The 23,879-nt window shown below is 44.7% G+C and overlaps 4 protein-coding genes across 4 annotated transcripts in view; 2 read left to right on the plus strand and 2 right to left on the minus strand.

Annotated features, from left to right (window-relative positions):
- The first annotated feature begins 262 nt into the window (after nucleotides 1–262).
- Nucleotides 263–7,017, plus strand: eif6 (eukaryotic translation initiation factor 6). Its single transcript, XM_008280478.1, has 7 exons — nucleotides 263–331; nucleotides 554–690; nucleotides 2,963–3,048; nucleotides 3,710–3,885; nucleotides 4,967–5,143; nucleotides 5,764–5,948; nucleotides 6,514–7,017. The coding sequence occupies exons 2-7, from the start codon at nucleotides 584–586 to the stop codon at nucleotides 6,521–6,523; spliced, it is 741 nt and encodes a 246-aa protein (XP_008278700.1). The 5' UTR covers nucleotides 263–331; nucleotides 554–583; the 3' UTR covers nucleotides 6,524–7,017.
- A 997-nt stretch (nucleotides 7,018–8,014) lies between these two features.
- map1lc3a (microtubule-associated protein 1 light chain 3 alpha) lies at nucleotides 8,015–15,889 on the minus strand. The gene is made up of 4 exons (XM_008280480.1): nucleotides 15,723–15,889; nucleotides 12,873–12,928; nucleotides 12,046–12,152; nucleotides 8,015–9,925 (listed from the first exon to the last, which is right to left on the minus strand). Exons 1-4 carry the CDS (start codon nucleotides 15,760–15,762, stop codon nucleotides 9,763–9,765), a joined length of 366 nt encoding a protein of 121 aa, XP_008278702.1. The 5' UTR covers nucleotides 15,763–15,889; the 3' UTR covers nucleotides 8,015–9,762.
- Nucleotides 15,890–16,832: 943 nt separating this feature from the next.
- dynlrb1 (dynein, light chain, roadblock-type 1) lies at nucleotides 16,833–21,055 on the minus strand. Its single transcript, XM_008280481.1, has 4 exons — nucleotides 20,935–21,055; nucleotides 20,557–20,632; nucleotides 18,591–18,758; nucleotides 16,833–17,264 (listed from the first exon to the last, which is right to left on the minus strand). The coding sequence occupies exons 1-4, from the start codon at nucleotides 20,935–20,937 to the stop codon at nucleotides 17,221–17,223; spliced, it is 291 nt and encodes a 96-aa protein (XP_008278703.1). The 5' UTR covers nucleotides 20,938–21,055; the 3' UTR covers nucleotides 16,833–17,220.
- Nucleotides 21,056–23,730: 2,675 nt separating this feature from the next.
- ssuh2.1 (ssu-2 homolog, tandem duplicate 1) overlaps nucleotides 23,731–23,879 on the plus strand; it is a 17,664-nt gene continuing 17,515 nt past the window's right edge. The window contains exon 1 of the mRNA XM_008280482.1: nucleotides 23,731–23,807. Within this exon, the coding sequence (XP_008278704.1) occupies nucleotides 23,783–23,807 (25 nt within the window). The 5' untranslated portion in view covers nucleotides 23,731–23,782. The remainder of the gene's footprint in view (nucleotides 23,808–23,879) is intronic.

Genomic DNA, 23,879 nt, shown 5'->3' on the forward strand with positions numbered 1-23,879 from the left:
ATATAATAAAAACCGGTAAAATACAGAGTTTTGATCATAAAAAGTGACACAAAAATTGCATTTAATGTCAAAGTAAAGAAAGTTTTGGTACAATTTTTTATTTTTTTATTTATTTTACAAAACAATAAAAACAAACCTTCAGGTAAACAAGTGATTAAATTAAAAACAAACGAAAAAAACCCGACACAAATCAGAAAAACATGAATTAAAACGCGCTGACGTTCCGCGTCGTGCGTCTGACGTCACCCCGTTAACGCTGATGCGGAAGTCAGCACGTGTGGAAGACGTGAGTCGCGAGTTCGCATGTTTGGAGGCCCCGAGTCTGTTTCAGGTAATTCAGCCGCTTATTAACGGACTAGTCAGAGTTTTTCAAACAGGAGCCACTCGGCAGAAAGTCACCGGATGTCTGTTGATTCATGAAACATCTTCATTTGACGTGTTTTTTCTGTCCGGAAGCTAAACGGTAAACTTGACAAACTAGCTAGCTGCTGGGTTAGCCGGCGAGCTAGCAGACAGTAAACAGGCTGACTTCAAAGCTTCGTGTCTGTTCCAGGATCAGATTTTCACCGCCTTCTCCTTCGCCATGGCCGTGAGAGCTTCGTTTGAGAAGAACAACGAGATCGGCTGCTTCGCCAAACTGACCAACACCTACTGCCTGGTGGCGATCGGCGGCTCGGAGAACTTCTACAGGTGAGTCCGCACCCGGTCCCTCATCCAGGCTGGAGTTTGTGCCTAAAGCCCTCCGTGGGTGCTTTCATCCTCACGTGTCTGTGGCCCACATTATAACCATCCAGGTGTTTTCACCTGTTAAACACTTCATAGGAACCTGTTTACCAGAAAAGTGGCTGAAGTGTTAGAAGTGCGTCTAAATGACTGAATTATCGGCCTTTAAATAGATTATAGAGGTGCTGGCTTCTTTATTTTCTATGTGGAACTCGTCAGTCAGTCACGTTAGTCACAGTTTAGTCTCCAGATATGATCAATATGATGAATAGCTTCAGTCTGATTGACGCTGTGAGCAACAAACAGCTTCAGGAACAATTATTCAGTTCCAAAAAACATTAAAACCCTCAAAGACACACATCCTCTGTCCCCACAGACGTGAACGTTTTGTGTATTTTGCATTTTCTGACAGTTTGACCCAAACCAAAGCAGCTGACGCTAACAGAGTTAAGTTAGCATCCGCAGCTAACCAGGCTGATGTCATCCAGATGCAACTTTATGTAAGATGAAGGTGTGTCGGTGGAAAAACACGATTCTGGTTTCCTCTTCATGCCTCTGACGGTCCTCTGAGCTGTGAGCTGATGTGAAAACAGCTTCAGATACACGAGTTGTAGCCTGGAGCAGTACTACTGTGTGTATTTGATGTTTACTTCCTGATCCTGACCTCCAGTGACCCTGAGCCGTGTCCTAACGTAACCCCTGGTTCACTCCTTCACTCGTCTCACTTAACTGATTCATCTGTTTGAGTAAAATGTCTAAATTCTGTGACTGCAGCTTCTTAAATGAGAATCTGTCTGGTTTCTTTCCTCCTCTGTGACACTGGACTGAATATATTCAAGTTAAGGACAAAACCAGGCCTGAAAGTTTCTCGTCTCTGGCTTTTTTGGAACTCTTTTGAGCTTCTCAGCAACATTTTTCAGTATCTTCTGACATTTTAAAGACCAAACAACATCTTCTTTAGTCGATTAGCAGCTTTAGTCATGAACACTCAGATGACAAGCTGGTGGACGTGGATTTAAAATGTGTTATCACGGTACCGAGGAAAGAAAATGTGACAAATAGATGAATTTATTAGAAAAATAAAGGATCAAAACACAAAAAATACACGACTGGTGCCACCAGAGATGCATTTAAAAGCTCTGTGAATGAATTTGAGCCACAAACATGCATTAAATTTAAACTTTCTAAACAATAGAAACTGAACTGAATATGAAAGTATTTAAATTACAGTGTGATTTAGTCAGAGGCCATGGAAGCGTTTCTCTAAAATAATTTGTCTTATTTGTGTTCAAACTGAATTCAATCAGAGAAGAATGAGGGATCCAGTGAAACGTAGCTGGTGAATGTAAGATGTGTTTGTCCTGTGTGTTATTGATTGATCTGATTGTTATCTGAGCTGATCCACGTGACCTCCTGCTTCACTCCTCTGCACTAAACACTCCTCATAGCCGCTCATGGAGGTCAGAAGTCGTGAAGTTTATGTTAACGTCTTCTTTCTGGACGAGGCGTCACAAACTGCTTCACAGTCAAAGAGAAGAGACAATAAAACACTAAATACAAAGGTCACCATGTTGATAAAGACGCATCGAGCTGCTTTTACGGCGTCAAGATGTTTCCGTCTGGAGCTTCTCTCTGTGCTCACGTCAGGTTTCTATCAGCTGCTCTCCTCTCCAGGTGGTTCTGGTGTCAGGCAGCAGAACCAGGAGGAAACTAGAACTCCTCCAGACGACACGCTGACCAGCATCACTTCAGCTAAACCTGATTTTATGACATTAAGAACAGCGATGAGCTGAGAGTCACTCAGAGAGGAAGTCAGACGTCTGCTGTGGTTAAAGTCTTCATGCTGTCGGTAACAGACACAGAGTCCTGAAGAGAAGCTGCTGACCAACACAAATACTAGCAGCAGATCTACACTCATCATTTGAGCTAAAAAACCTGTAAGACTTCCAGAAACTGGTGACAAAGGGGCTCAGTGTGGGACCTTTCCAGCTGTTGTTCTGTGTAAATGTAGAACGTGGGGAGCTGTGGTCTTCATGTCCCTGCTGTCCGTCTCAGTCACTCTGATGCTGAGATGAAATGATTTTATCAGCTGCAGTGGTCGATGGTGAGTCCTCTGTGGTGAGTCCTGACTGACTGGATGAACTCCTGTAGAGTCGGAGGGTTTGCTGACCGTCCAGGAGACGAGACCCGGAGCTGAACTGGGTCTAAAGCTCGCTGTTCTCTTTGTTTGTGTCTGCAGTGTGTTTGAAGGGGAGCTGTCGGAAACCATCCCGGTGGTTCACGCCTCCATCGCCGGCTGTCGCATCATCGGGAGGATGTGTGTCGGTGAGCCAGTCTTTACCAGAACTCCTGTTTTCATGCTTTTAGGTTGATCTGCTGCTGATTTGGTTCAGAACCATCCTCCTGGTGTGTGTTTACATACACACAACGGACACACACGTCAAGAAAATCACCCAAACAACTCCATTTACATCTATAAGAACTAGAAGAAGTCACTGATTTCCAGCCGGCTGACGGCGCCTGAAGTGATCATGAGCAACTTCTGGTTTTGTCAGGGAACAAAAAAACCTCACGTAGAAGGTAGAAATGAAATGATTGAACTAAAACCTCTTCATTCTGCTTGTCTCATTGAAAAATCATCATGTGCAATAAGCAGCCGTTGTAAAAAACCTGCTGAGCTCCTGAACACAAAAAGAAAAAAATGGAAGAAAAAACTAAAACTAAAATGCAAACAGTGAAACATCTGCTGCATGTGGAGGTGACGTGTTGTTCTCAGTTTGTGTAAAATAACTACAGAAGAAATCCATCTTTTACTTTTCTTAAGATTTCTGACATTATAACTGACTGACAGAGGACGTCTCTGGTTCTGGTTCTGGTTCTGTGGACCTGCGGGACTTTAACCTGCAGTGAAACTGCTGCTGCTGTCGGTCACCTTTCACCGTGTGTTCGCTGTGATGCGTCAGCTGTGTGTCTGTGCTGCGTTCAGGGAACCGCCACGGCCTCCTGGTCCCCAACAACACGACGGACCAGGAGCTGCAGCACATCAGGAACAGCCTCCCGGAGACGGTGAGGATGCAGCGGGTGGAGGAGAGGCTGTCGGCCCTCGGCAACGTCATCGCCTGCAACGACTACGTGGCGCTGGTCCACCCCGACCTGGACAGGGTGAGAACCTGTGGGGGCGGGCGCTGTCTGGTCGCTTTAACGTCTAATGACGGAGACATCCGTCTGCTGGTTGCTACGGTAACGGGATGCTGCAGCAGCTGGGCGGCAGGTTTACTGCAGAACAGCATCTCCAGGGTTTGATGAGAGCAGCACGGCAGATAAAGACGGAGTCAGTTCGCTTTGTATACGTGAATCACTCGAGTATTGTCACGCCTTAAACACCTTAAACACCACAACGTTTAGCTGTGTTAGCCGTGCTTGCCGCTGACGTTGATCAGCAGCGTGCTGCATGGAAACATGGTCTGGATTCGACCGTTTCATCTCCTCATCTTATTTCTGTGCTGATTTTGTTCTGATTTATTCTAATATGTGTTCTCAGGTGTGCAGAGCAGCACAGGATCTTTAGTTTAACACAATCTGTTCCCAGCTGTCTGGTTTGGGCACATTTTTAATCAACACACGTAGAATAAAGTGTTTTTTTAATGAAATATTCCGATTTTTAGCTGAGATTTGTTTTTTTTTTTACTGACAACGCTGAAAGTCACACATGAGTAGTTCAACAACTGTTGGAAATCCAACAGTTTTTTTTTCTTTTGCAGGCCTTTAATGTGATAACGTGTTTAATTTTAGTGATAGTTTTAAAATAACTTTCAGCACTGCTGCAGCTAAACCAAACAGTCTCTGAATCCTTATCACCTGACTGTCGGTAAGAACCGAGTCATTCCTGGCTTCCTGTTTTCTACAGAACCTCATTCGTTTTTAGCAGGTGTGTAGGTGAGACGTGCAGAACAAAGACATTTAGATGAATTATCATGATCTCCAGCTGAGGTGCGGTTGGTTTATTTTCAGGTGACTTGAACGTCTCACGTGATTCGTTCCAGAGAAGTTTCAACATGTTCCAGTTTCTCCAGTTTCTCATCGTTCTGGTGATGTTTAGCTGCTCAGAGGGTGAACGCTGCAGCTTCGTGTGTCGCTGATCGTATTACAGACAGTTCAGCTTTTAATGCTTCTAGTTGGACAAGAACTAAATGAAGACCATGTCAACGTGCAGCTTGGGCCTGACCTGGTGTTCTTCCTCCAGGAAACAGAGGAGATCCTGGCAGACACTCTGAAGGTGGAGGTTTTCCGGCAGACGGTGGCTGAGCAGGTCCTGGTGGGCTCGTACTGCGCCTTCAGCAACCAGGGAGGTCTGGTCCATCCCAAGACATCGATAGAAGACCAGGACGAGCTGTCGTCGCTGCTGCAGGTTCCTCTAGTGGTGAGTCCAGACTCTAATGGTAGCGCCTAACGTTAGCCGCTGTACCGTCTGATGCTTCGTTATCTGAAGCTATGAACTATCAGTCATTCTGCCTCCTTCACCAGCGCCGGTGGAGTCGATCCGTTAGCGTCTGACTCACAGGTCAGTTATCCGGTTCAGAGTTCTTTGAAGGTCGATCAGTGGAGCAGTAACGTGGCTGGAGTCAGAGACGTTTAAACCTCCCTGATCTGATCATGAGAACTTTAACGCTTCAGCTTCGGCTCTGATGGAATGAAACGAACCAAGTACGTGACTCTGGTGTTGAACCAAACATGACTCGGTTATTTTCCGTCCTCTGAGGCTGATGTGTTTCCCTGTGACTGGATTAAACACGTTTTCATGTGTTATTGACTGACAGTAAAAAACAGCTTCACATGTTCAGGTGTGAAGTTTTTAACCTTTAATAAACTCGTCTGTAAACTCAGCAGTGTTTTTCTACGTACGGACGAGTTCCGCTCCTGTAATCTGGTTCCGTCCATCCAGAGGAACCAGAACCATCTGGATCCTGTCACATACTTGAGGCTGATTGTTCTGCTGCTCTTTGCTGCCGTGGCTTTAATCAGTCTGCTGTCCCCCTCCAGGCCGGCACCGTGAACCGGGGCAGCGAGGTGATCGCAGCGGGGATGGTGGTCAACGACTGGTGCGCGTTCTGCGGTTTGGACACGACCAGCACCGAGCTGTCCGTCATCGAGAGCGTGTTCAGACTCAGCGACTCGGCGCAGCCGTCGGCCATCGCCACCAGCATGAGGGACTCGCTCATCGACAGGTGGGTTTACATCAGGACCCGGTGCTGACGTGTCTGAGTCTGGACTTCACTCAGCAGGATGGTTTTAGAACCAAAGTTCTGCAACATCAGCAGCGTTCCAGGATTGTTCCTTTACTGTTGGCAGCAGGATGAACCGACCGCCTGAACACAACTGTGGACTGGTCCGACCTGATAGAAACTCTGAGGTTTGACATTTACTGAGTCGTAAACAGCAACGAGACACAAGACGGCGACACAGACGCACAAAAAGTCCACAAAGAGATCAGATCCACCAGAGAGACAGAACCCAGTACGAATGGGTTCAAACTGAAAACAGGCTCACCTCCTGCAGACAGATCAGAATAACCTGTTAGACACAGGTGGTCTGGTCCTCCTGCTGCCAACAGCCATGGATCCATCCTGGGAGTGTGTTGATGAAGACTTTTAGTCCTGGTAGAAGTAAAGCCAGAGGCTGCTGTAGGCTCGTGGACCATCCCTCCTCCAGTTCCTTTGTGTTTCTTTATCCATGACTCTGCTCTGATGTTCTTCTGATGTTCGTCTGACGCTCTGCTCTGCTCTGTTCCAGCATGGCGTAAGGACCTCCAGAGTTTCCTCCCACCGACCTTCTTGTGCCACATGAACCCGACAAGCTGCTGGACCTCCTCACCGCTCCGTTTTCTTTTTGTTCCTTTATAAAACACCCGTTGTTTTTTTTGTTGTTTTGTTTTCAGAGCAGAGTAACAAAACCCCTGAAGCAGGTCCAGATAACTCCACAGCAGGAGTCACTGAGCTCTGAATGTGTTTCTGGTGTCGCTGCTGCTGCTGCTTTAGTGTCTTTAAGGCTGTAAAATCTAAACTGTTGAAGCGTCCACACTGTGTGAGTGAAACCCAGCGAGAGGCGGCGTGAGCTGTGAGTCCAGCGTGTTAATGAAGTTAACGAAGGCGTGAAGCTGACGTCACGCGACACCAGAGGAGACGAACAAACGAGGTTTCAGTTCGTCACGTTTCTGCAGAAGAAACGAGACGAACGGGATGAGAACCTGTACTTCTGCTTCTGTCTTGTAAAATAAAACCAATCCGCCTCTTTTTATCCGCTTGGTGCTGCTTCGGCTTCTTCAACCTCAAAAGAGTCTTTTTCTTTATTAATCGAGTGTTTGAGGACAAAAATCATAACAAACTGAGACGATGAAGGCGATGATGTGAACATCCTGAGAGCTTTTAGAACTCGTTTCATTATCAGACTGTAAAATACGATGAATAACCAGCAGGAGTTACTCAAAATGTTAACTTAAAATTAAATACTTTAACTTTTTTTTTGTTAAAATTTGGTTTTTCATCCTTTCTGGGAAAAAAACTTCTTCACTGTTATAAGGTTGATATGTGGTCCTTCAATTATTTAAATGCTTGGAGGCTTCTGGTCACTTTTATTGATTAGTTACTGATATTAGGAGGAATTATTGTTGGTTGTTTATCTTAAAGTGATGGAAAAACGACTTGATTACCAAATTAATGCCCTTTAAAAGCTTTTTACTGCCTCAGACTCTAGTTTAGTTCCTGTTTCATAAAGAAAAATAAATGAAAACCTGCAGAGCTGCAGCAAGAATCTCACATTTCTCAGACGTTTGCTTTGGAAAGCAGGTTGAATATAAAGATTTAAAGTGAAATTATCAGTGAAATTAAGTTCCAGTTCATCACACAAACATCTGAGCTTTTTTTTTTCTTGTCCTAAATAATCGTGCGTTTAATATTTTGTGGATTTTGAGCTCTTTCTCCGACACTGTACTGACCAAACAATTAGTTAATGACAGAAAATAACCTCCCTGAAATGGCAACAATTAATCATTAACTGCAGAAAATGCTTAAAAATGTTTTTATCCAGTTTTGACACAATAAAATAAAAAACCTCTTATAGTGAATGTTTGCTTAACTGAATTTAAGAGTATTATGAAACCTTTTTTACTCTTTTTAAACTCCTTCAGACTGTTAAATGATCTGATTATTTCTTCTTCGTTTGTTGTCCAGTTTGGCGCCCCCTGCTGGACTCATTTAACAATAACACAAACAGAATCAAAAAAAGACGCATCGACTTTAAAGGCAACGTTTTCTTTTTATTCATTTATTTATTGGCAAATGCTTTGAATGAGGCGTCTATGTACAAACAGGAGCTAAAGGAACACACTTGGTAACGCAGCTCGGTTACATGATCGCTTTCTATCCGCCGTCTGCTTCAAACATACTCTCCTTCTGTTCAGTTTTTGGTTTGGGAAGAAACATCTCAGTCAAAACAGTTATAGCGTAAAATCAACATACGTTTATAAAAAAAAAGGAAGAGAACATGCATGTGGTAGTGCAGCACAGCCTCCAGTCTCCAGCTGCTGTTAGAGAGAAGGCAGAAAGACGACAGACACAGGAAGTCCTACAACATCAGCTCTATGCCAACTCTTCTATAATCCTATTAATTCATGTGCAAAAGAAGCTCGTTCATGTCCTACATAACACACCTGGTGGCGCTATGCTACTGTAGTGTTTCTGGGAGGTCCGCTCGCTGCTCCACGGGTTCATTCTGATTTACTGTGAACACAAACAGGAGGATCGGCCGTGACCGTCCTCCCGTCGCTCCGAACCAGCGACCAGTCAGAACCCAAAGCCCCTTTCAGACGACCTGCGATGACCCGACGGCGTCTCACGGTGTCGGTGTACCGGATCGACGGGACCGTGTGATTGGTGGAAGGAGTTTTCTTTGTTTTAGCACCAAACCTGACGCCAGAGGAACAAGGAAGCTGAGTGTGACAGCAGCACCGGGTCAGAGCAGTGACGGGTCTGGACCATTGTCCAGCTGCTCAGGAGCTCTTCCTCTGATTAAATACCTGCAGAACCGAGCTGCTGCTTACAGACAGAACCACTATGAGGCGTCCCTGTGAGGAGACGGGATGGACCCTGACTTCAGCTCATTTATATGATGTTCTGGTTCGACCCGGTCTGTGACTGGTATCTACTCTCTGCTGGGAGGAGCCTTGAAACAACCCCTGAACAACCCCATGGAGCAGAGATGTTGTGCAGCTCATGTCTGAAAGGGGCTGTGGATGCTAACACCCAGCTAGCAGCTGCGTCGGAGCGAACCGTGTCCAGCCGCCTGGTGGCGCTGAGCGCTGAGGCCTTTGTGCTCTTAACGGAGGTGGAGCGGTGCTAATGCTAATGCTAACGCTAGTTCCCTTGTGTGTGAACGAGCGGTTCGTACGTTACGGTGTCTGTACAGGGAGGCGGGGCCTGGTGATATGACTCCGCCCACAGGAGGCGTGGTTTTGGGGAGGGGGGGGGGGTATTGCACGTGTGACATCACCGCGGCGGCGGCGGCCGAGCGGGCCGCGGTGACCATAGCCATGTATAAGACAGGCCTGTACTGTACATGTCTACGGGGCGGTGCTGCTGAGCCTGATTGTCAGCTACTCGGTAGCCAGCAGCAGGTTGGCCAGGTGAGCTTCAGGCTGACAGAACACGTATGAGGCAAACAAACTACCAACTAAACGATGGCTAAGATCTACCAATTAAAAAGGTGAGTTAAAAAATCTAGTGTCTAGCTTCCAGACGGAGGAGAGGAGCCGAGTCTGGACGCCTGCTTCAGCTTCAGCTAACGAGTGTGAAGGACCGAGACTAAAGCAGCTGTACAGGCGTCTCACCTCCACCTGGTGGTGTCTGGATCAGAACAAACAAGAAGAAGATGGAAGCAGCAGCAGCTCCTCCGGCTTTAATGACTGACCACAGCGAGGAGGAGGAGGAGGCGTCCTCCTGGACCTCCACCCCGTCCTCTCCCTCCACCTCCCCCAGCTCCCCCTCCCTAGCAGCCGAAGGTCTCCTGCGAGGCGTAGACCATGTAGAGGAAGCCGTCCTCGTCCCTCTCCTGCTCGTAGATCTCAGAGATGGACGTGGAGACGGACACCATGCTGTGCTGGTTGACCAGCAGGAAGAAGGCCTGGGTGGGGTTCAGCTGCAGCCGGCGCCTGGAAGAGGAACCACAAGAGTCAGCTGCTGGGTCTTATGTACCAACCCTAACAAGTCTAAATCTGGGCTTTAAGTGTTATTCATGGTGTCATGTGACGTGATCCATTCACACGTTAGGGATGGAAACCCGACTGTACGGGACTATAACTGGTGTCCAGGTCAGGAGCTACTGTGGTGCTGGTTCTGGAGGTTTTACTCCATAGCTGGGTCGGGGTGATTCTGTTGTTCCTCCATCACGTGTCCAGTCTCAGGTAAAACCTCCACCCTGCTGCCATTAGCCGACGTGAGCGACGACACAGACGCTGCAACGTTTTTAACGAATGCATCGTTTTTAGACGAGATAATCCGTTAACGGGTCAAATACAGGAAACAGCTGGTATGTTTCCTGTGATTTTAAATAAAACAGACGATAACTGGCATTATGAGAACGTAACAATATTAAAGATTGAAGTTCAGCCCCTACAGTGATGTTATTGGTGTAACTTTACTGAAATAATTTAGATATCAGAGATTAAATCCTATAAAACATGCATAAAGCACGACTGGTCCTGGTCAGACCTCCTCCTGAGGTTCAGAAGCTACCCAGTGATGAGTGATGGAGGTTTATGACTGTGAAGAGACCAGGAGGTTCAGCTGCTGCTCACTGGTTCAGTGTCAGAAAAACTTAAATATCATGGAAGAATAAATGAATAAAAACAACCTTTGCTGCCTTTTTTCTCCTTCATTGAACTAATTTAGTATAAAATGTGTGTTTCTGCTGCAGTCTGTGACATAAACCTGGTTTCTTTGCTCCATTTATGACGTCGGGACAGTTTTTATGAATCAAAATATCCTACAATCTGGATATTTTCCATATTCCAGTAGATATTTGTCCCGCCTTGGTGTGCAGCCGCCTGATTGGTCGAGGTGTCCAGGAGCCAAATCAGCAACCTCAACATCAGGAAACCCACACCAGCTGAAAAGATCAGGAGCCAATGAGAGCTGACGTAGAGATCCTGACCAATGGAGGAGCAGCAGCAGGTGAGCTAACGTCTAAGTGGACTCACCTGCTGGACCGGGCAGCTGCACATTCAGCAGAGCTGTTTGAAGCGTGAGCATCTGGGACGTTCTGAACGTTTAAACGGACGGGCCGGGTCTGGAGTACGTTGCAGAAATGTTTTCAGAGCGTTTTCTGAGCCGTGAAGGAGGAACGCTGAGCCACGGTTTGATTCCACGGCAGGTGAGTGTTTGACTGTCGTTTATTTAACCTGTGACTGAACCCGATGAACAGACCAGAACATTTACACTACTGCAGAACCAACGGGCTGAACCATCAGCTGCTGTTCATCCGGTTCCAGGAGTTTAAGGTTGATTGAAGACACAAGATAACGGCCTCGTTAGACCTCATTACAAATGAAGCAGGCGTTTAATTCACTCTGCTGTTAGCTGCAGGCTGAAAGGCTCAGACAGAACCCGGCCACAGACTTGGTTCTGCTGGACCACCAAATGTTTGGAAGGTCAGAATGGAAACAGCTGAACAACGTACATGATCTAAATGCGTGTTTAAAAATGCCTAAGCCGACTGAATGCAAACATCAGAATATCAAACAGAACCCAGTTTTATCTCCGTCGTCTGATTTTCAGCTCCAGCGTTCTCACACTTCCCCTCCTGACTCGTCTCTCGACTTCCTGAACTCTTGTCTTGGTCGAGGTTCTTCTGAAATGAATCTCCGACCTGCTGACTGTTTGTGGGACAGATATACGGCTTATTAACTTTTACGGTTGGTTTAAATCTTCCACATAGAAGAGCCTTCTCTGTTTCTGCCTCTTCAGCGTTTACGGCTGCTGACGACCAGGCATATGACGGTTTATTGTAGCTCTGGGCTGCTGGACAGTGACATCTTCATTTACTGGCCCATTACTCTGTGGCTGGACCAGCGGTGAGGCTTTATTTCTCCTCCTCTGGTCTGGAAGCAGCAGAAGACCGTAAACGTGCTGCCGACACACTGCACCTACCTGACGTATGTAGAACACCGACAGCTCCACGTATGTGACCACACACAGCTTAGCTTAACCTGCAGCGTGTCTGACTGGCTGTTTTTATTCTTGTGTTGCTGTATTTAAACGTGTGCTCGCTCACCTGATGATCTTGACCAGCTCACTCATGTTGACGTGATCAGGAACCAGGAACTTGGTCTTGTCCAACACAGGAAGCTGCTTCTCTCCCTTATACCTCTCAATGATCACCTGCAGACACAAACACAGCACGTCTGGATCCACCACCATGCTCTCCTGCACAGGCCCATGTAGGACCAGATGTGATCTTCTGTTTCACTGTGTGAGCAGCTGTATGGTGTCTGTGGTCTACTGTGAGCTGAAGGACTTGTCAACACAGCAGCTGCATGAAAAGACAAATAACTACACAACTAGTGTTACAGCTGCAGACGTTTACCTACGTGGCCAACAGAAAGCCAGCTACCTATCCAGTCACAGATAGATGCTAACTGCATAGCTAATGTCACAGACAGACGGCTAACTACACAGCTAATGTTATAAAAAGACAGCTAACTGCATAGCTAATGTCATAGATAGACTGCTAACTACATAGCTAATGTCATAGAGCGATGGCTAACCACAAAGCTACAGTTACAGAAAGAAGGCTAACTGCACGGCTAAAATCATAAACAGCTAACTACAAAGCTAAAGTCACAGACGGAACTCTAAATGGCAGCTAGGTTAAGCTAAAACGATAGCTAAGTTCAATTACTGACTTCAGAGGACATTTTGTTTTTTTTCAGTTGGTTAATCTAACTAATTAAAATAACAAAACACAACTCTTTAACTTTGGGTTGCTAGCCTAGAAAAAAAACAGTTAGCTGCACAGCCATAGCCAAGTAAAGCTGAGATAGCAACAACTAGCCTTAGCTACGATTAAAGCTAGATTTATTGATTGATTGAACAGCTTACAGGGATCTTGTTTGGGTGCTGCTCTCGGATCTGCTGGACCTCTTTGCACCGGTCAGCTGTGGACAAAAGACACAAACCCGAATTAAAAAACAGTCTTTATCAGTAATGAAGCTGTAATATCCTCAATTGTAATACTTCCTGGTTCAGGTCAGATTCATAAATGTATTCATATGATGCCCATTTTCACCGTCCATCAACCTGCACGTTAGTTTTCTTGAACATTTTCATATTAAATGTATTATTTTGTTTAATCAACAGTCGAAAGTCAGAAACATGCAGGTTCAGTTAAAAGAAAAGCTTCAAGTCCTTAAGAAACAGCCATTATTTCTTATCTGCTGCCGATAAAGCGCTACCTAATCTGTCGTGGAACTAATTAACTGATAAATCGGCTAATCCCACAGAAACAAACAAAGAGGCATCGTGACTGCTTCACCGCCATCTCAGAACGTCTACGCTCGCAGTTTATCACCGACAATCCAAACAGAAGTCAGTCTTACTTCATCAAAATGCACATTCATGCAGCAACATCAGAGCTGTGATGATTCATCAACTAGTTGTCAGTGATTACAATAATTGCCAGCTATTCAAATAATCGATTAATCTGTTTTAAAAAGTCTAAATTCTGTGACTGCTGCCTCTAAAATGTGGATAGTTTCTGGTTTCTTTGCTCCTCTGTGAGAGTAAACTGAATATTTTTCCCCGTTTTTTGACATAGAGACCAAATTACTGTCAATTTAATAAGGAGAATAATCAACCGATAAAAAAGGTCGTTAGTTGCTGCATTGTTTTACTAATTTCCTCCATTTTTTTTTAAGTTTTCATGTTCACAAGAACAATCAGTTTCCTCCCAATTAAACTATTCACTCATTAATTAGCAGCGTCTCCGTATGACTGACACTCTTCTCTTTGTTTTCTTCTCATCTGATCCATTAATATGCAGACGTAGCTCCACGTCGTGGCCGGATCACGTGCTCCAGTGTCAACGCCACCTTTCATCCCTGCACTGGTTGTTTTCCAACATTATTGGAAACCCGTCTAGAAGCAGCGTCAGGGTTCAAAGCTCAGGTGAGGTGAGAATGAGCTCCTCTGTTTGGATGTTTCTGACGCTTGACTGTGATTCTATTTATTACAACAGACCTTTTTGTGCACATCTGAACGCATCACAAATGAGATGATCTCATGTTCCAGTCCTGCTGTTGGTGTAATTCTCCTCCCTGGCTGTGAATTTAAACGTCTAGAGCTGAAGCGATTAGTCGACTTCATCAGTGAACCTGGTGTGTCAACATCACTGCGTGTTTGCTGTTTGATTCGGTTCATCATAACCAGAGTCAGTCTTCAGCATCGTCTGATTGATGGATCATGATGCCGTTGGTCGGCCTCTAAAGTCAGGGAGGACTTTAAATTGTTACAGAAACAAACACTGAGCAGAGTTTGGATGTCGGATTGCAGCAGTCCGTCCGTCAGTGGGCTTCTCTCCTGCTCTCTGTGCTCATTACGCTCTGATTACAGCTGAACTCAATAAATCTGTGCTTGTGACTGTATTCTGCTGTTGGCAGCAAAACGAATACAGAACAGCGACTGAAGTGCAGCGAATCAAGATGACGTGTTCACCAGCCGTCATTTAAAACTTCTTCTAACCTCTTAAACCCTCTTTTATAGCCAACAGTCACATGATTTGACGGCTGTGCAGTGAAACCAGCTGTTTTGTCTTAGAATTTAAAGCTGCACAATAATAACACAAAACATACACAAATAGCTTCTTTATTTTGTTACTGTAGAGAACTTTGATAGATTTCTTTTGGAGCTGACTTAAATGGGTTGTTTTCATGTTGGAGTTTCCCTTGTAGCCCTTTAATGTGTAAATCTTTTCTTTACTGCGCTGCATCACACAGTCTGTGAAAATAAATCAGTCATTTTGCTGTTTTTTTCTTGGGATGAACATTAGTTTAAATGAATCTGCTAATCAAGACAACACTTGACGGATTAATCGATAGAGAACTAATCCTTATGGACCCATTCCTGGTGGATCCGCTTTGTTCCTCCTGCTGTCAGGAGGGAACATCATCCTGTAGACCAGGAGCCAAACGGGGACATCCTGGGTCCTGATGCTGCTGAATATATTCCATTTAAATCGTGTAGTAAATCAGTGTCTGCTAATTGATTAAGTAAAGGTGTGTTTACTTTGCTGGAGGCTGTTTACTGTTGGATGACAAAGCAGGAATGTGTGTCAGTGTGAAACCACAGAACAACATCATAAAAGGTCCGTTTGAGGCCGTGATACGTGATAGTTTAACTTTACAGCAGCACATACTCGGATGTATTTCAGGGGTTTGTTGCTGCTCATGTCCAGGTGTTTCTCAGTTTGGTCGGATTATGCAATGGTCGGACTGGGGCTCCTCCTTCACCCAGTACGGGGCTTCAGGTTACACCATAAATCAGTGAACACGTGTACTGGATAATGTGTCAGCACATGTTGTTTTCCTTAAAGCAGCAAACACTGAATGCTACCAGATAGCTACTAGCAGGTAGCTAGCTGCTAGCTGCTGCCTCCGGGCCTCCGCCAGCTCCTCTGACCCAGATGGCCTTTAACAGCCACTTTAACATGTTGGTTGCAGCTTTAATTAGCGCCGTAAACATCTATTGTCTCCCAGCTGGACAGCCCGGGGCTTCTCTTCCTGTCCGTGTTGCTGTAGATGGGAGTTTCAGACAGCTGTTTTCCGCCACAACAACACAAAAAAACAACAACAACAACACAACGCTCCGTGTTGCTGCTTGTCAACAGACGGGCTGAGCTAGGTGGCTAACGGGCCGGCTAACCGCTCGCTGCGGCTCCTTCCGCCGCCTTCTTACCGAATGTCCTCCGCTGCTTGAAGGGCCTGTCGGACGGCATGTCTGTGGAGGGGGCTCGTAGCTCGGTGTGGGCCCGGCGGTGGTGCTCGGTGCTCGGCGTGTCGCTGTGTCGGTGCTGGAGGAGCCTCGGAGTCTCCGCTCGGTCTGAGGCTCGGACGGACAAACAAAGCCAGTAAAGCAGCGCTGACGTCACCGGCCGCCCTTAAAGGGACCGCCGCCTTTTAAAAAAAATAATAACCCGACAGAAGCTTTTATTTATTTTTATGACTGTTATTATCATTTTATTACAACAGCACAGCTTCTACCCGCTGTTAAACAGTGCTGGTTTCTAACATTAAACATCATAGGTGTGATGTTTACTGCAGACTGGACATGAGCCCAGAGCTGTCACATCAAGCTGCTGCTCTTCACTCTTGTTGTTTAATCCCTCTGACAAGAGGACACGAAACGGTCAGGAAATGACAAATGGACCACAGCACGGCAGAGAAGAACCGCAAAGAGATAAAAAAGAAAAAAAGAGCCCAAACGGATCCAAAACAAACCCAAAGACTGCAGCAGGATTCAGCCCACAGCATCACATGGAGCTGTTCTTCCTGCTTTAGCTGCTCCTGGCAGCTCAAAAACCCTCTGCATCAGTGTACCGGCGTCTCACTGCAAAGGTCCTACTGAGTTGTATGAGAACAGGCTCGAATAATCCCACAGAGAAGCAAAATGAGCACAACTGCACCTAAAACAACCAGAGAAGTTGTAGAAAGTTCATCCTAAGCCAGTTTACAAAGTTCCTCTCAGTGTCTTCATGTGGATACAGAACATATGTGTTATATGTTATATACATGCTGCTTTTCTGCACATTTCTCATCTGTGGGAGTTTTATTTCTGGAGATACTGAAACTTTAAAATGAGTTAAAATAGAAAAATGTGAAGCAGAAATCACCTTCAACCAAACATCAAAAAGTCAAAGTTTATTCACAAATCATTATGATCCGTCTGTTCTGCTGCTTCCTTTTAAAGCAGCTTCACGTCTCGGATGCATGAAAACGGATGAATCTGGTGTGAAATGAAACCTGGAGTTTGTTCACTGAAGAAGGACAAAGAACACAGCACCAGGAGGCCATTTTGACTTTTTAATGTCTTCACTCGTGACAAACGACAAACAGAAACGTGCTCAGAGGGTTCGTAGTGTCGTTCTCTGCTAACATCTGCTGCCAGCTAAATAAATACCGACCGGAGCAGAACAAACCCGAACACCCAAGAGCTGTGCAGACGGTTCTCCTCCAGCTTTACTTATAACTACGTCAGCAAACCCAGAGAGGAGACCTGGAATGATGAAACGTGGAAACAGAAACCATCCGTCGTCTGCTGTCGCCTCCTCGTGCAGGAGAAGCTTCAGGTGAACGGGATCTGTAGGGCTACTGGGGACAAAATAAAAAGTTTGGCCGTTTTCTTTTTAAATATGAAACAAAAGAGAACAAAGAGTCGGGCTGCAGCTCCCTCAGCTTCAGTCTGACGGGTTCTGGATGACGATCAGGAAGTAGTCCTTATCTGTGAAGGACAACAGAGGAACACGGTCCAGTAACCAGGATGTAAAAGTTCTCACATGCTTCTGTGTTATCTGAAGAAGAAGCCACACAAAAACTAAACCACTCGAGCATTTAGATCAGGAAACGTATCGCAGAACGAGTAGACACAACGACATGTTTTGTTCTTCTGTGAAATCTGATTGCTTTCTAACATTTTGAACAAGATTTCAGTCATTTCGGTTCAGTTTTGAGGCATTTTAGTTTAATTTTGATCAATTCTGGCTCATTCTGGACAGTTTTTGAGTAATTTTTTAGTGAAGTTGTTTAACTTTGTGAAGGGTTTAGTCACTTTGGGAACGTTTTTGTCATTTTTCTCGAGGCGTCAGGGCAAATTGAAACATGTTGGAGGTATTTAGGACAAATTATGAGACATGAAACTAGTTGGTTATAAAGGAATGACCAGAACCAGGTCCAGTGTTCAGACTGAGACACCTGGATGGATGTAGAACTGATCTGGTGTCAGGTTCTACTAGAACCCAGATGTGTTCTTCCTCCTAAATGTCATGTGTCTATCTGCTGTACTGATGAAGTTCTGAGGCTCAGAAATGATGGAAAAAGTCCATTAAAGTGATCAATCTGGACCCTCCTCTGTGGACTTCAAGGACCTGGACCTCTGGAACATTCAGTCTGAAGGTGGAACTCTGGTCAGTAGATAAAGGTTCTGCAGAATCAGAACCAGAATCTTTTAAATAAACAGAAGCTGGTAATCAGTGACTTCATCTGACGGCACTCAGCTGGAAACGCTGCTGCTGCTGGAGGATAAACTTTACCGCCCACTGTCCTGGACTCTGGCGCTACTTTCTGTCCCGGACTCCCTGCGACACACTTCCTACCTCCGATGTTCGTCAGCACAACTTTGGTTGCTCAAGCTTTCATGCAAAGTTACACAAACGGATGCAAAGCTGCTGTGAGAGGTTTGTGGTGCTGCTGCTTATAAACGCTGTCGTCTCCTCTCAGATGGTTTCACGTCTTATTTGTCTGAACAGAAACTAACGATATAGCAAATGAACTCATTCATTCCAAACGCTTGTTTCTGGCACGATTTAAAAAAACAAAACTGAACCCAAACTGTCTGTGTTTGGGGGTGAAGATGGACAAAAACTACTTCTACACTGATTTATTGGAATTTAAGATCATGAACATGTTGAAAAAAAGTGTCTGGAACCAAAGTGTAGAAGAGAAACTGAGCATTTTAACCTGGATCCTCTCCTCATCTGACTGATATGAAGTTTACATGCATGTATTGAATTACTGTGATGGACAGATAAGTTATTCACACAGTTCTGACCTGGAGCAATCATGATCTCGTTCTTCTTGGACCGAACCCGGAGGAAGGTGAGGTCGTTCTGGGGGTCGATGTCTCGGACCGTGCTCCGGGCCTTCATCACCAGCTGGTGGATCAGACCGGCGTACTGCACCGTACTCGAGTTGTCCAGAGTCGTCTTGATGGGGATTCCTGAGCAGAAAACATAGATTCACACACTGAAGGCACAAAAACTCTTCATGTGAACAGAGTTTTGATGCTATTAAAGGAAGACGGGTTTGCTTAAAGCTGCAGAGCTGTAATCCTCCCTCTGAAGTTCTGTTTTCTATCTGGAGCATCACAAAGTTTTCTTGATGCTTTCTGGGTTTTTCAGCTCCACAGTGTCACATCAGTATTTAATATGAATGAGTACTGGATCTTTAACTCAGTCAAGCAGCAGAAACACAGCGATCTTTGGTTTTATTAGGTGATATTCACAGTGTGAGACTTGGTGTGTAAACTTCAGACGGTTCAGGACTGCAGCATCTCCAGCAGCTGCTTAATTCTTACATGTGTTAAACATTCAGGCTCTACAGCAGGAGCTCAGCTTCCCTCATTATTAAGAATTTAATCTCTTTTTTTTTCCCCCATATCTTGTAGCTCCATGTTCATCATCATCAGTAACAGACTGAATCGTCCTCGGCATGGAGGAGACGTAGAGATGTTCTGTTCTTTAGAGACTTTTTTCTAGCTACTCTTTGCTGGAGGGGTTCTGTTGCTCCACTTTTCTCTTTAAAACACCTCAAAGGGCTTCTGTTGGACTCAGACCAGGAGTCACACGGTCCAGGTCCTGGTTCCACTTGGTTCTGGTGTAGAAGCTCTTGATGATGTTGTTCTCTGGATGTTCTCCTGCTGGAATGTTCCTCTTCTTCATCTGGTCAGCCAGTATCCTGGTTCATCCTCAGACATTCATGGAGCTTCTAGAAACGTCATCAACACCTTCTGCCCTCATGCAGCCCCATATCATGATGCTGCCACCTCCGTGCTTCACTGTCAGGACCATGCATCCACTGTGGTGGTCCTGGTCAGGTTCACACCAAACATCTGGACTCCATGTGAGCCCAACACATTGATCTCCATCTGACCAGAGGATGTTCTCCAGCATCCATCAGGCTTCTGTTCATGTTCTTTGGTGAACTTTGATGTGGAAGTTTAGCTGTGAGCAGCAGCCAGGTTTAGTTCTGGTCTTCCGTCCATAGAGGCTGATGTTCTGAAGTGTCCTTCACACTGTGTGAGCTTCACACTAACTCTGGTCTCCATTGATAAGCCCTGTGCCAAGTCTGAAGCACCTGCCTTTGTCTGGTGTTCACAGCTCCATAGTGACAGTAGTTGACTGTCCGTGGAGTCATTGTAGGAGGACGACCCCTGCAGTCCTGATCAGTGCTGCTATGGCTCCTTCTGGACCTCCTGGTTCCTGCTCACACTGGGCTGCACTGGGTTCTAGCTGCTCACTGATCTTCTGGATCCTTTTCCATCTCTGTCCAGTCTCTCAGTCAGATGTTTCTCCTCCTCTGTTCAGGTCTTCTCCATGTGGAGCCATGATGCAGACATAGACACAGTCCATAGGTCCAGAACTGAGAAGGTTCTGCTGCTCTCAGCTCGTTGTAGAACCATGTTCATGCAGGTGGACTGATGGGAACCACAGCTGGACTTTTTGAGGTTCTACTTTGGAGCTGAATTTGCAGTCATCTTAGTCTTACAGGGGAAAACTCTCCTGTTCCACTCAGAAGTTCTTAAGGGAGGATATCATTTATAACCACTGGACTTTGAGGGGACACTCTTCAGAGCGTCTGTTGGTTTGTTTATGAGACAGAAACGAACCACATCGGTGTAAATGGGCGGAGTTACGGTTGCTAAGTAACAAGAGGTGTCCCCCATGACGACCTGCAAACAGCAGCAGAGACCCACAGTGACAGGCTCCTAAACTACAGCTTCATTAACCTTGTTTTACCTTCTGAGTTGACGATGATGATGCCCTGAACTCCCTTCTGGCCCTGGATCCTCTTCAGGGTTTCCTCCACTTCAGCCTGACAAAAACACACGTTAGCCTTTAACTAGACAGCATCACTGAATTCAAAGGTGACAGAAAACCCAGAAAAAAGGGAGGAAACACATCGTTGGTTTAGCTTAGTTGTCATCAGTGTTAGAAAACTGGTAAAAGCTGAACTGAACCGTTCTACTGACAACGCCCGACTAGCATAAACAAGCTAGCAGCGGTTAGCAATGTATGAAAATCCCTCCGATAAAAAAAAACTTTCCACAGAGAAAAGTCACAGAGAAAACACGAACAGGTTTATTAAATAAACGTCCGGCGGTTGTTCCATCCTACCATGGTGGACGTGTGAGCAGAAATCCGTGTCAGAATCTGGTCTCTGAGCTCCGCAGGATACCGGCTAACAGCTAACTGTTGTGTCGCTGCTGACAGACGAAGAAGAAACAACTTCCGGAGCAGCGAAGAAGAAATGGTGCGTTCGATGTCTCAGAGAAAAATGTGGGGATTCCTAAAGCTGTTCAATATGATAACATAATAACAATAATTACAAAATACTACGAAAAATATCAACAATAACTACAAAAACAACAACAATAGTAAATACCACCACTACTATGAGTACGTGTCAACAATAATGATCATAATAACATATTAATAATGACAATATATCATTATTAATGCTGATAATAATAATGATACTAATAATGACATCATGCCAGTGATATTCACAGAAATAATGAAAGTTATAAATCATAACAGTTTGTGTTTAATACTGAATTCTTGTCGTCTTTGCTAATCAGGACTGATTTAAAGATGTAGAAATTCTTTTTTTGTGTGTGTATTTTCTGTATGTGCATAGTTGAGCAGATGAAGCTCAGAGAGCACATTTAAAAACTTAGCAGTATTATTTTAAAACAATAGCAGATACCACACAAATCAGATGAAGCTGAATAAACAAAGTGTCCCTGAACTACTTGTGTCCCATCCAGATGTGATGTTTTTAAAGTCTTGAGCTCTGTGTGTGAACCTCCGTCTCTTCATTTTCTTATTTTGTGTTTCCTCCTGACGTCTGCTTTCTTGTGAATCACGGAACTGTGAAGAACAAATGTTGGTAAAGGCATTCATCAGGATGTTCTGGTTCGATGTCGTGTGTCTCTCTGCTTATGTACAATCTGTACAAAAACATTACCAGTATTTCTATTCATCGTAAAACCATTCAAACACTGATTTTTATTTTTTAGAACTCGTACATCTGGATACGTTGATTTATTTCTGTTATTATCCTTCATTCCTTTTTAATCTGTGCTGCTGTAACATTGCAGACTGTTTGATTATCTTGTCAGTGGAGTGTAACCACCTGGTGGACGTGAATGCTGTGACCTAAACGTTTACAGCTCGATGCCAGTAAATCCTTTAAACCGTTCCTTTAATGGAGCCTGAAACTGGTAAATGAAGCAACTTTTACAAGAGATTACAGGATAAAACCAAAGTTTAGGCCCGCTGCTTGGACTAAATCTCCATCTGGACTCATTAAAAAGTAAAATATAACTGTTGAAGTTTAGAGTTTATTCACCACAACAGTTTGTTTCAGTCTTCTTGAAGCTACACGGCTCCTCCACACTCACATCTACTCTTATCGGCACAAACACAAGTTTATTGGCTGATTCCTGAAACATGAAGGTGTTTAATTGTTTAAAAGGAAAACATGAGCGTCACACACTTAATTACCAGAATTATGAAGACAGGGTTTTAATTTAAATCCTGTTTTAATTCCATTTTCTTTCATAGTTTTCATGTCTTTTTTTCCCCCCATGTTGCATTCAGGAACCTTTTTGGAATTCTGACCAACAGGTGTGTATTCACAATAATTAAATCTTAAAAACAACAAACGGAAGCTGGTGCAGGTTGTAATGTTACAGTCAGCACATCAGAATCATGTTTCAATCAGTAAATTCTTATTTTGAATCCTGAAACACTTCTTTGAAGTCAAACGGAGACAGAAAGATCTGAACAACCAGGAAAATCTAATAAAATCTAATGACCTTCAGCAGGTTGATGTTTCTCAGTCACTAGTGATGAACAAACAGCTTCTCTCTGCAACTAAACCTGTTTTAATCATTAGTCTGAACAATCTGAAGCATATTCCAGGTGTGTTGAGCTCAAACAGAGGATGGAAATCAGAAAGCTGTGAAGCTGATTCGACTTGACTTTAGCTTTAAATCAACTAACGCAGAAATCTGAATCTAAATTACACACAATAACATATCAATGCAACATTATTCTGTCTAAACAACCCAAAGTTTGAAGGTTTATCTGAATAAATAAACCAGATTTAGTCGAATCTTGCAGCCGCACATTTAATTAAGTCCCTTCAGTTAATTCTTTTAGATCAGACGCACTCGGATGCTCTCCACCAACACAGTGTTTTATTATGTCAGAAACTAAAAATGCTCTTATTCCTGGTCTTTTCTGGCCTCCAGCTGCTGTCCAGGAAACAGTCCGGCTGTGGATCTTCTCCTCGTCTGTCTGGAGCTCATCTGATGAAACACTGGTTCTGTTGTCTGAGATCAGCAGCTTCTCTTCACAGCAACAAATGACTGAATTCAACTGGAATTCAGGAAGAAACCCAACATGTGGAGGCAGTCAGTGTTTGAAGCTTCTGTCCAGCAGGTAGAGAGCGACAGGTGTGAGTGCAGGTGAGCAGGGAAGCACCAGCAGCAGGAAGCAGTTTGCTTCAGACTCCAGCTGCAGCTTCTGGAGCCTCAAAACGTTCACATCTCAGGATTTTTCTCCAGTTCTACTCTTGTGGACCGGTCGGTATGTAAACAGTGGGCGCGGCAGCTGCTCCAAGTCACACTGAAGCACAGCAGCCAGCACGGAAGTCCACAGAGCGGCCCTTCAAAATAAAACGAGGAAGGAACAGCTGAGCGCTGCACAAAGTCGGTGTAAATGAACAAACGGCAGACCCTCTAATAACAGATGTGTCCGTATGTCGTTGTCAGTGTAACCCACATTAACTGTAGCTGCCACTAAACTACAGCGTTTGCTTCTTTTTCATGTATGTACGTGGATATAAAGGTTTATTTTGAAAGTCCCGACCGGAACACTGCAGCCAGTGCAGCTGATTCCTTCTTTTCTTGTTTTTGAGTCTCTGGGCTTCATTCACGATCACAGCCGCCAAGAAATGGACGAAAAGGACGAAGACCTCGGTGAGCACGTTACAGAACCGAGTTTAGCTCGGACTAGGAGCTGATTGGCTGCTTTGTTTGTTTGTTTGTTTG

Source organism: Stegastes partitus, unplaced genomic scaffold (genome assembly GCF_000690725.1).
Source record: "Stegastes partitus isolate 25-593 unplaced genomic scaffold, Stegastes_partitus-1.0.2 Scaffold196, whole genome shotgun sequence".
NCBI lineage: Eukaryota > Metazoa > Chordata > Actinopteri > Pomacentridae > Stegastes > Stegastes partitus.

Excerpts from the sequence above, each read along its gene's own strand:
- eif6 (XM_008280478.1), top strand. The coding sequence starts at position 584 with ATGGCCGTGAGAGCTTCGTTTGAGAAGAACAACGAGATCGGCTGCTTC. Across the intron at positions 691-2,962 it reads GGCTCGGAGAACTTCTACAG|TGTGTTTGAAGGGGAGCTGT; the intron begins GTGAGTCCGCAC and ends TTGTGTCTGCAG. Across the intron at positions 3,886-4,966 it reads TCCACCCCGACCTGGACAGG|GAAACAGAGGAGATCCTGGC; the intron begins GTGAGAACCTGT and ends TTCTTCCTCCAG.
- map1lc3a (XM_008280480.1), bottom strand. The coding sequence starts at position 15,762 with ATGCCGTCCGACAGGCCCTTCAAGCAGCGGAGGACATTCG. Across the intron at positions 12,929-15,722 it reads CAAGCAGCGGAGGACATTCG|CTGACCGGTGCAAAGAGGTC; the intron begins GTAAGAAGGCGG and ends TTTTGTCCACAG. Across the intron at positions 12,153-12,872 it reads AGCACCCAAACAAGATCCCT|GTGATCATTGAGAGGTATAA; the intron begins GTAAGCTGTTCA and ends TTGTGTCTGCAG.
- dynlrb1 (XM_008280481.1), bottom strand. Across the intron at positions 18,759-20,556 it reads CATCATCGTCAACTCAGAAG|GAATCCCCATCAAGACGACT; the intron begins GTAAAACAAGGT and ends TTTTCTGCTCAG. Across the intron at positions 17,265-18,590 it reads CGAGATCATGATTGCTCCAG|ATAAGGACTACTTCCTGATC; the intron begins GTCAGAACTGTG and ends TGTCCTTCACAG.